General features: G+C 43.1%; 1 protein-coding gene across 1 annotated transcript in view; it reads right to left on the minus strand.

Moving 5' to 3' along the window:
- Positions 1-12316, minus strand: part of LOC308289323 (LHFPL tetraspan subfamily member 6 protein) — a 127332-nt gene that overhangs the window by 7429 nt on the left and 107587 nt on the right. Inside the window, exon 3 of the mRNA XM_080731000.1 lies at positions 79-177. Within this exon, the coding sequence (XP_080587126.1) occupies positions 79-177 (99 nt within the window). The remainder of the gene's footprint in view (positions 1-78; positions 178-12316) is intronic.

Genomic DNA, 12316 nt, shown 5'->3' on the forward strand with positions numbered 1-12316 from the left:
TATAATCCCATCACAGTGAGTTCCAAAGCAGTTTCCCTAAGTGGTCCCCGGACCCCCCCGGGCGGTGTAAAAGCTTACCTAGTTCAAACTGGTCTGAGAGGTTGTCGCAGGTCTGTCGTACCTCCTCACTGTCCCATCCCAGTGGGTAGAGGGCGCAGCCTGATCCTATGAGGAGGCCTGTGACGGAAAGACACAAAAACACACAGAGGTAAACAACCCAGACCAAAACCAAACAAAGGCACATTGAAGAAGTCACACTGTCAGGGACGTGCTGGCCATTGGGAAAAGCGGGACAACTCCCGAACGGCCGGTTCATTCCAGGCCGGCCATTAGGAAAAAAAATTAAAATAAAATGTTGGCCTTCGTTCCATTTTGGAGGCTGGGCGGCCAACAAAGTAAATCGTCACTGTCGGGCAGAAACCTTGTATCTCCAAGTTTCAAATTTATACATTTTTTCGCAAAGCAAAGCCTTGCTTCATCATACAAGGCTGTTGCACAAAAGTAGTGAAAACAGCAGATCTACAAGCACACAATGCCTCACGGTGCGAGGCGTTGTGTGCTTGTAGATCGGCTGTTTTCACTAGTTTAAATCATTTTTAAAATGATAAATACAAAACAAACGGTTTTGGACATCAACGAAACGACAACAACGAAATATAACAAAAAAAAAAAAATGAGGGCCTCTCCAACTCTTTTTCCCGGGCTGAATCAGGGGCCCAGCACGTCCCTGCACACTGTCCATAACGTAGCATTTCTCTCTGGCAGGAAAGTGCTGGCAGGGAGTGCTGGGGACCGCTCCATCCCAGAATGTCATGAGAAAGAGAGAGAGAGAGAAAAACGAAAGGCTTTTTTGTTTTGTTTTTGATGAAGCACGGCAAGTGTTTTTTTTGTTTTTTTTTAGCACATTGGTTATCAAAGTGGGGTCCAAGGACGTTAGAGCACCACTGATATCGAAACATTCAACATTTCAACATAGGTTTTTAAGAAAACTGTAGAAGACATTTGTAGAACCGGCCTCAGCTCTTACTGGGTTAAAGGAGCGACAGCAGCACCTTAATGAAAAGTTCAGAGATCTTCGAGTACTCTTGAGGAGCAGAGCAGACACACAAAAAAATACTTTTCTCTAGCCTGAGTTATTAAAACAGTTGCTGAATCCTTCTACTCTGTGTGGGTTACAGTATTTAAAATTCTATCGTCAAACTTAAATTAAGCACACATACGTTAGGTAGTTTGGTTTGTACTGAAGAAGGGTGTGATTTGGTATTTGAATTTTACATTTTCATCAATTACCAGCTAACACCGACAGCAGAGAGGTAACTTATTCACACAGCATCTCTGAAACTTGTCTCACATGCTGTTAAAAAAAAGAAAAAAAAAAAAACACGGTGGGATTTCACAACAAATCACCGCATTTTTAATTAGAACAAATCTTTTCACACTGCAATTTCACCTTCATGAAATGCTCATCACACTAAGAAAGTATCGAAATTCCCCTGGCTGGCAACACGTAGTATATTTTCCTCTAGAAAACCAGAAAAACAGTAAGTAACTGTGGCAAATTCATTTATTCGGTTGCAATAATCACAGCGAACGTCTGCAAAGAACCAAGTGGGAGTGCTTCATTTGGGTGATTTAATAGTCTGCGCTTCAAGCCGCGCCCAGAGGCAAGACTTAAATCTTGTCGAGGCCATTACGGTAAGGATTAATACCCTCAATATTTGCCCGTGAGCCTCAGGTTCTGACAAGTTACTCCCTGGATGCCCGGTGGGGGCCTCCTGGTAGGTGGCTCTGTCATCATGTTAATCCATTTAGGCCTAGGATTATTGACTGCTTTAACCAGTGAAAAATAGCAGATATACAAGCTCACAGCGCGGCACCGAGTGCCGCGCTGCGAGCTTGTAGATCTGCTATTTTTGAAAAAGTCGTGAAAATGTGAGCAAATCTTTGAATATATGTATTTTCAAAGCGAACATCTGTAACTCCAATTTTGCTTCTGGGGGGTCCCTGGAACTAAATATTTTGAGATGGGGGTCCGTGGCCAAATACATATCATTTTGGGTGTCCTTCACATGAAAAAGTTTGAGAACCACTGACATAGTAGTCTCTCAAGAACAGACTAACTGAGCTCCAGTTAAGTGAAAAGGACCTTTTCTTTGACGATGGCTGGCCAGATTGCTGACATAGAAACATAGGTTTTTCCCAAAAAACCATAGAAGGATTCAAAAGACACTTATAGAATCGGGTAAAAATTCAAAATTTCACGATTTTTCAAAAATGGCAGATCTACAAGCTCGCAGCGCGCGCTGTGAGCTTGTAGATCTGCTATTTTTCAATAGTTAAAGCATAACATAAATACAAAATACTGTGTACCCGTTCTGAACGGGTTAACTTAATCCGTTCCGATGTGTCTGCGGTGTGCAATCAGCTATCAGTTGGAGGGGAAGGGAAGGGAGCGGGGTGCGGGAGGAGGAGATGCAGTGGAGAGAAAGGGAAGGGGAAGAGAAGAAGAAGTGCTCTTGGATTCCCAACCTGATTAACACCCTGCCAGTGTGGTGAGAGAAGTACACCCATCTTTTTACTTCAAGTAAAAGTAGCAATACCACAACATACAAAAAGACAGCCCTAGTGAAAACAAGAATTGACACAGTCAATATATATGCTGGTTAAATTGTGGGAACGTGTTGAGCTGAGCTGAGCTTAGCATCTTTTGAAAAGGCCCTGTGAGTAAAAGTATGAAGGTCACATTTCACAAATGATTTCGCTAGTTTTAGAATTGTCAAGAATCTTTCAAAAAATAGCAGATCTAAAAGCTCACAACATGAGGTTGTAGTTACTAGTTCGGCTATTTTCAAGTTGAAGTATAAAATGGGGCTTAATAAGCCCTATTCACGGCCCGCCCACTCAGCAACTTCCTGGTGCTGACATCAATTTAGAAGGGGAAACTATAACAGAAGTAGCTGGACTTAAAGCCAACAAATCATTATTTCGAACGGTAAAGTAAATTATAACGCTTTGTGCCTTTTACTATCTTGTGTTTTTGATCATGCTAGCCGTATTTTATACTGTACTATTCGGAAATTGCATTAAATTAGCGATTTCTGTGTTAACTCTATAGGCTTAGCAGGGTTTTACCCCTTCAAAACGTGACTTCAGCACCGGGGGTATGCTGAGTGGGCGGGCCGTGAATAGGGCTTATTCTAAATCTGCAGTAACTGGTAACTAAAGCTGTCAAATAATAATAGTAGAAGAAAAAAGTACAATGTTTTTCTCCGAGTCTGAGATGTAGCGGAGAAGGAAGAACTGAATGATGCACACGCTCGAGTGAAGCAAAAGCACCTCAGAATAGTACTCAAGTGCTGTTGTGCTCGAGTAAATCTACTTGGCTACTTTCCCCCGCTGAGTGGAGGGAAAGAGAAGAGAAGTGCTCTTGGCTTCCCAAGCTGATTAACACACTGCCATCCAGGAGCTTCCTTATTACATCTAGGCCAGATAACAGGCAAAGAATTAATCCACACATGCCAGCGCACTGAGCGCAGAGCAGACTGCATGGCCAGAAAAGCTGGCCAGCAATCTGAGGGAGTGGAAGTGGAGTGGAAGAGGGGATCCGACAAGACACCAGCGTCTCTCTAACTACTCACGCTACGTTTGGCACTGATGTTCACACTGCCTAATAACATGCTGCACTGTCACTTCTGCTAAAGGAGCACTTCACCCATTTTCTCAATTGTATCCTGTTAAAACCGGCAACGAGTTTGAACATCTGCTATTTCTAAACAGTTTTTATCATCGTGAAAGTGATAGATTAAAAAAAAAAAATTGTTTTAACACTCCTGGGGCTGGGGCTCCTTGGCACAAGACATTTTCAGATTGTGGTCCGCGGCCAAATATATCGTCGTTGTCGGGCAGAAACCTTGTATCTCCAAGTTTCAAATTTGTATGTTCTTTCGTAAAGTAAAGCCCTGCTTCATCATACAAGGCCGTCGCACACAAGTAGTGAAAACAGCCGATCTACAAGCACACAACGCCTCGCGGTGCGAGGCGTTGTGTGCTTGTAGATCGGCTGTCTTCACTAGTTTAAATCATTTTTAAAATGGCAAATGCAAAACGAACGGTTTTGGACATTTTCACCCGAAAACGACGATATATTAATTTGGGGGTCCTTGTCACGAAAAAAGGTTCGGGAACTATACTGATTTGAAAGGCATTTGTAGAATCGGCCTCGGGGTGTAATGGGTTATCTTCATAATAACTAATGTTCCCTTCGTCTTGGAGGAGGTGGGCTGTGGACAGTGTAAGGGTTTCAAACAATATTTAAGAAAAATCTATTAATTCTGTATCAGCATGCTAACTTCTCTGGAAGACAAAAGGCTGTGCTTTCCATTAGCTTGGATTCCTTCTGATGGGTGTCTTTGGTAGACAGGTTTCTGAACTGTCTATCACAGCCCAATCTGGGAGACCCAGCGAGTAGACAGAAACGGTGCCCTCATTATAAGACAAGGAAGCCTCATAACGAGCATTTTAGTGAGGACCAATTACATTATATGACTTGACGATAATGGGTGAAAATGGGTGAAATGCCTCGTTAAGCCAGGGTTTCCCAAAGTGGGTGCCATGATGCCTGTCCAGGCGTGCCTCAGAATACTTAGATAATATTTGGAATTCATCAATATCACTTCAGTTTAACCTTATTTGTACTTGATGAGTTCTTTTTCCATCTACCTCAACTCTCTTCACCCAAAAAACAGCAGATCGGCTATTTTTGGTGAACCTTTCCCCCCCAGAATAAGGATGCTGGGGACTGGGGTTCAAGTGGTTTAACGCCCAAGTATAAAAGTTATTTTCAATTTATTCTAATGGAAACGGATATTTCTCTATGACATATATCGTATCTCGGGTGGAAAGATGTGCATATTTACGTTGCATAATATGATATAAGATTCTAAAAATGAACGGTGTAATTCAACAGTGTAACTCAAATTTATATAGCGCTTTTCTAAGCACCCAAAGACGCTTGAAAAGGTTATTTACACGGGTGCCCTGAGGCAAAGAAGTGTGAAAACCCCTGCTTTAAGCTGTAAGTACTGTCTCCATGGGTAGTTCACTCACTATGTGAAAGTACAGTATGTTCTGTTACACCATACTGTACTGTATGTGAGTCCTATATGTCCATATGCTGCAGTTTTTGGCATGGCAGAGCCATAAAGTGTTTAAGATTCTGATCCCGAATAGCAGGCCAAATCCCACAGCTCTCTGCTCAGGGCTGGCTGAGATATACAGCAGCTTTTAAACTAAGTTTTCCTCAAGAACGATCAGTGTATTTATTACAGTTTCAGTTTGATACTGTATATCAAAAATCCCATTAATGCGATGTCCAATGTGGTGAATAACAGCGAGACTCTAGTGCAATGCCTGTCGGGAAAGCATTCCCCTTTGGTTATGCAAACAGACCCGTTGTCACATTACCGTAATTATAGTTCGGATGATGTTAGGGGATCTCCATATGTGTGGATTTATAATGGAGATCGAACCACTGATCTGACCCACTTCACTCCCCGGCAGGGACGTGCTGGCCATTGGGAAAAGCGGGACAACTCCCGAACGGCCGGTTCATTCCTGGCCGGTCCAGGCCGGCCATTAGGAAAAGAATTAAACTGTTTGCACAAAAGTAAAAATTAAACTGTTTGCACAAAAGTAGAGAAAACAGCAGATCTACAAGCACACAACGCCTCGCACGGCGAGGCGTTGTGTGCTTGTAGATCAGCTGTTTTCACGGTTTTGGACATAAGGTTTCCACCCGACAACGACGAAATATAACTCATGTAATTGGCCCACTGGCTTGTCACTTGTCATGATCTGAAATGGCAAATCTTTGAGTAGCAGCAGCGCTATAGAGAGAGATCTCTCTCTATAGCGCGCAATGAGGGCCTCTCCAACTCTTTTTCCCGGGCTGAATCAGGGGCCCAGCACGTCCCTCGGAGATACATGCCATGCAGCAAGTTTGAAGTCGATCGATTGAGCTGTTCTCCAGATACACAGAGGACTAGTGTAGGCACCAAGGGAGGGGCTAGTTTGGTTCGCTGGAAATTAAACCAGATCTATTCTACATCTACATCTCAATCTACATCTCAACGCGTCGCGATGCAACGCATTGTGAGCTTGTAGATCGGCTATCTTCAAATAGCCAAGGTATAAAATAGGGTTAAATTGGTTTATGTATGTTTTATAATAATATTATAATCTATATCTGCAAAGTAGATTTGCATCCGAGATGTAGTGGAGTAGAAGTAAAATTGGAAATACTCAAGTAAAGTACAAATACCTAAAAATTCTACTTGAGTACAGTACTTAGTTACTTTACACCACTGTGTTTTGGTGAACTTTACACTTGATTTTATTATTATCTTAGTAAACACTTTATGTTTTCAATCGCTAGTTTAAAGTCTTTTAAATCATCATAACTAGCCCTTACCCGTTCAAAGATATGAGCTCTGAAATGATGTGCAGTGTGTGGGTTATGGGATGTGCACTGTGCACACAGTATATGAGGGATGGAAAGTAACTTTAACTGGTGCTTGCATGATAATATGTAGGAGCATCAATGTAAGAAATACCCGTTTCGTTTAATGGCTACAGAGATACTGTGTAACCCCCCACCCCCCACCCCCCCACCCGCCTGCGCACACACACACACACACACACACACACACACACACACACACACACACACACACACACACACACACACACACACACACACACACACACACACACAGCTGGTTAAACATGTTGCCTCATGCTAGATGCAGAATAGATATGCCTCATGCTAGATGCAGAATAGATATAGATACTAGGGATGTGCGCGTGTATTCGGTTATCTGTGTACACGGTTTGTAAACCACTATTCGTTTTGAAAATACAATTCGATTATTCTATTAAATATATTTTTAATTATTGAGATATTAACTTTATTAAACATTTACACTCTGCGCCCATATTACTGTCTTGTCTTAATAAAATGTTACTTTTTAACAAGCAAATTAAGCAATCCCTTGGTTGATTTGCGGAGCATGACTGTCTGTGTCACAGTCTGACTGACTGTTGCGCGCTGCAGTGGTCGCACTGACCTGCAGTGAGTGTGCATGGCTGCACGCAGCCACACATCAGGCAGGCTGTCCGCTGCGCAAGTAAATTAATAGCAATTAAGCGACGTGTATCTTAAAGATACTGGATGTGAATCACTCGCCTGCACGCTGCATCTGTGATCCGGTCCATGAATTAATCCATATTTTGAGGTGAGAACAAGCCAAGGAGAATGCTTAATCATACATTGGCTGAGTATGGAATACCATTATGTAGCTAACTTTGCAGAGAACAGAGCTGTTGCTCAGTTAGTATAGCGACTCCAGTCAGCAGCTGTTGTAGCGACCAAGCTGAGACTGATGCGCTAATTATTGATCTGACCCAGATTCACGCAATGACGTAATTGATAAATTTGAGCAAGATTTCAATATTATATAACATTTTAAAAGGCTTTTATATACTCTTGATACTTTTTTCAAACGAGGTTTGCCCTAATAGATCGAAGTGCTCAGTTTTGGCTATTTTCTGTGTGAAATTACAATAATAATAAAAAAAAAAAAAGTTTCGACTAGTCGATTATTCGTTTACAAAATTGTCGTGTACACGTCAGTGAAATTAGTCGCTAGGAACATCCCTAATAGATACACCATAAAAATGCTAATATACAGCATATGATGATTTGTGAAAGTGACAAACGGGCTTCACAGTTATGTCAGGTGTGTTCATATGCTTATGGTGATGCGATTTCAGATCAATTGCTCCAGCCACTGAGGAGAAACGCTGTGACAGACAGACACTCACTCAGACAGACACTCACTCAGACAGACATTCGGAAAATTATATGTTTGATATGCGTTTAGTGAATTATGGTCACATTCATTCTTTAATTAATGATGAACTCATAAATAGCGCAGCTCACTTCACACTAGGTGTGATTTCTTCTTTTCACTTCCGTCTGAATACCTCTTCCACCACTGCTAACTCTAATCCCCCACAGAGTGAGACGCTGTCAGGCCCCTCTGAGCAGCACAGAACATCAGAGTCTACAGCGCTTTCATGCCCGTCATTAAAACGGGTGGTCTGTCCTATGCCGTGTGATCTATAGTGGCCTCATTCTAATTTGTTAACCGTAAAAGATGGTAAAAAGCAAAGCCCGGAGATCCTAATGTATTCAGTATTCACGATTAATAATAAAGCAAAAATCAATGATTCCCTTTTAAGTGCCGGGGCGCGACGCCAAGAGATGTGCTAGCGGAGCAATCAACTCCGTGTTAAATGAAGAACAAGAGTGAGGCTGAATGTTTTTTCTTCCTTTTTCTTTAGCTTGTCAAAGATGTGACAATGTCTACTGGGGTTCCGTGTCAAGGCAGGAAGGCACACTTAGTAACCCCTTGGGAACCCCAATCAACCCCAGATATTGTTGTTGTTTTTTAGTGAATTAACGTCCTACTTCAGGGGTCTTCAACTGGGGGTCCAGGACCCCCAGGGGGTCCTCAGAGTTACTACAGAGGGGCCGCCAAAACTTTAGCCAAAAATAGCAGATCTACAAGAGAGCTTGTAGATCGGCTATTTTCGACAAATAGGCTTGGCGTAGAGAGGTAAAAAAAAAAGAGCAGACCAAGTACAGAGTGAAAGCCAAGGTCAGGTTTAGTAAGTAACGACGATTTAAGTGGTTAAAAGTTTGAAGTCAGTGCTGTCAAACAAGTGTATGAATGAATCTATGAAAGTATGAAATCAATATCACACAATATGTAGAAGGGGTCCCTGCTTCATGTCTGTCTCAGTTAAGGGGCCTGAAAAGCTTGAAGACCCCTGCCCTACTTGATCATACAACAGCATCAAAAGGTAGCAGATCCGTAAGATGTATTGTGCACGGTTTGAGCTTGTAGATCTGCTACTTTTTGCTGGTATTTGAATCTTGAAACGGAAACCGTTTCGGACGTAACGACAGCGACGATGTGCTGCAACAGTTCAAACAAAAATCGCTTCACTATCCCTTATTTTATCACCGTCCGTTGATTGACAACGTAATGAGAGGCTGCTGCTTTTCCCCCCCGATTTGTCGCAACAGCCTGAAACAAGACCGCATTTCCAACACGTAGTTACACACCGCGGGTCGGTCAATGACACGGTTCGCCGAACATCACTCGACTAAATATGACAGTTAGAGGAGAAACGGCCTATAATAAGAAAACAACAAGGGGGAGAAGAAAAAGCTTGCCGATGTTGCATAACCACAGTCAAATCTAAGCATCCTAAATGAACCCTGTTCTTTATTGCTGTCGGATTAAGGCTGATGCACTCGTACACTGCGTGGTGCCGGGGCTGAAATGAATGAGAATGCCTCGATTCTTCTATTAGAGTCAAAGCCACACCCCATATTGCATAACGTCACATTCAATGGATGTAAATGAAAACGACAAATGGGAAAACGCCACAATTCATCTCCACGTCCTATACATTCCTCTCTGAGCTCCTTTAAAAAAGAAGAAAACATTCATTTCAATAAATCTAGTGTTTCACACTGTTTAATTCCAATCAAATCCTATCCTCCACACTCAATATGTGGGTTGTACTGACAAACAGTATAGTGGGGTGTATGGATGGCGACTGGGAAGTGAGTCATCCCCCCCCCCCCCCCCCCCCATGAATGTTCTTCATAGGGGGAGGGGGTTAAACCAATTTAGACTTGGAAACGCATTATTACGCATTATTTTATGCTTTAACTATTGAAAAATAGCAGATATACAAGCTGCCCTGCGAGCTTGTAGATCTGCTATTTTTGAGAAATAGTGAAAATGTGTGCAAGTCTTTGAATATTTCAAATCCTTCTAAGGTTTTTTGAAAAAGAAAAAATATATATATGTTTCTATGTCAGTGGTGCTCAAATGTTTTCATGACAAGGACCCCCAAAATTATATGTAGCCTATTTGACCGCGGACCACCCATCTCAAAATATTTAGTTCCACGGACCGAGTGCATCTCTCCACTCCGACATGTCTCCTTTCCGACATGTCTCCATTCCGACACTAACCCTATCTCTACCCCTACCCTAAACCTTAGGCCCATGGGGAGTGTCGCCACTCCGACAATAAGAAGTCCATTTCGGAGTGGCGACATGTCGGAATGGAGAGAGCCTCCCCCACGGACCCCCCCCAACTAAGCAAAATTTATATTCAAAGATTTGCACACATTTTCACGACCTTTCAAAAATAGCAGATCTACAAGCTCGCAGCGCGGCACTCGGTGCCGCGCTGTGAGCTTCTATATCTGCTATTTTTCAATAGTTAAAGTATAAAATAATGAAGGCCCCTCCACCTTGGGCCCTAGTTACTCAGTCCCACTTCTCCCCCCCTTGTGACGCCCCTGGTTGCCAAGCAATAGCAGAGTACAGAGGGGAGGGGGAGAGTTTATGGGACGACGGTCCTCATCTTCAGAAGAACCCCAAAACATTCCCGATGCGTGACTTCAAAACGGATTATACGCATACCAGGAAGACAGTTGCTTTCCTGCTTCATTTTCTGACCTGTCACCTTGACTGGAGAAAAACACACACACACCTTCAGAACAGAAAGGGAAGAGAGAGGGAGGGAGAGAGAGGGAGGGAGAGAGAGCGAGGCTTATCGTGGAACAACAGGGGTTTATTCACATCTGCTCCAGCACCTTTGCATCCCCCTGACATCAGAAAACAAACAGCAGGTTGGGATGTGTTGTTGTAATGTTGTGTACAGCTACAAGAAGACGACAGGCTTAATTACCCGTAAGTGTAAAGAAGTTCAAAGGAGGACAGAGGACAAATGGACACGCGGGGACTATAGACATATTCTTGAAATGACAAAGGTTGAGAGACATTTTCAACCACCTTTCCCCACATACGTGCGCGCACATGCCATCATTAAAATAGTGTATTCCCAGCTAAAGATTTTCCCCACACTACGACACTGAACTAAACGGTGCATTTATATAGCGCTTTATTCCAAAGCACTTTACGTAGATTGCGCATTACATTCACCCACTCACACATCGATGGCGGAGGAAGACCACGCAAGGCACCAACCTGCACATCGGGAGCAACTAGGGGTTGCGGGAGCCCGGGATCAAACTCTGAACCTTGCAGTTCTCCATCCGGCCACGTACTGTACCGGCCACTCTACCCCTGAGCCACTGCCACCACTAAGACATTCCTCAGATGAGCAGAATGTTACAAGAGAAACATGCTGATACTGTGTGCTTCTTCACACACACTCCCATATTGCCATATATACATCCCATCTTTACCAGCAGGCACCAGATCCCTCCTAAAGCTTGTACTAATCGTCACCTGGACGAACTTTAATAGCTGCCATTAATAGATTAGACACTCATTATAAAATTGCCTGAAGCAGGATAGATGCACTTCTGCACGTCTGAGCGTCACCAACATACAGTACATTCCACAGTCTACACACCCGGCATCTCTCTCTCTCTCTCTCTCTCTCTCTCTCTCTCTCTCTCTCTCTCTCTCTCTCTCTCCCTCTCTCTCTCTCTCTCTCTCTCATCTCTCAGCAGGGGTGTCGCACCAAATTCTGGGCCCCGGGTACAAGGATTTACTGCGTTATTTTGTGCTTTAACTATTGAAAAATAGCAGATATACAAGCTCGGCACAGCGCGGCGCTGTGAGATTGTATATCTGATATTTTTAGATCTGCTATCTTTGTTTCTATGTCAGAGGTGCTCAAACGTTTTCATGTGAAGGACCCCCAAAATGATATGTATTTGGCCACGGACCCCCATCTCAAAATATTTAGTTCCAGGGACCCGCCCAGAAGCAAAGTTTTAGTACAAATGTTCGCTTAAAAAACACATATTCAAAGATTTGCACACATTTTCACGACTTTTCTAAAATAGCAGAAGAGCTCGCGCTGCGAGCTTATAAAGTAGATCTGCTATTTTTCAATAGCTAAAGTATATAAATAATTAAGGCCCCTTCTACCTTGGGCCTTAGTAACTCTGTCCCACTTTTCCCCCCCTTGTGACGCCCCTGTCTCTCAGCCATGCATGCATCCATCACAGCTGCTGGGATGTGGTGACCCCAGCCTGCTCCCACATGAAAGACTGTTAACGTTTGCTGAGGGCAACTCTCAGTACACTATGAAACCCACCCTCTGACTCTCTCTCTCTCTCTCTCTCTCTCACAAGCTCTGTAACATGCTGGTCATTCTGTTGGAACGGAAGAGGAATCTATCTATCCGTATTC

This window comes from Nannobrachium achirus, assembly GCF_963921795.1.
Source record: "Nannobrachium achirus genome assembly, chromosome: 8".
In the NCBI taxonomy this organism is placed as follows: domain Eukaryota; kingdom Metazoa; phylum Chordata; class Actinopteri; order Myctophiformes; family Myctophidae; genus Nannobrachium; species Nannobrachium achirus.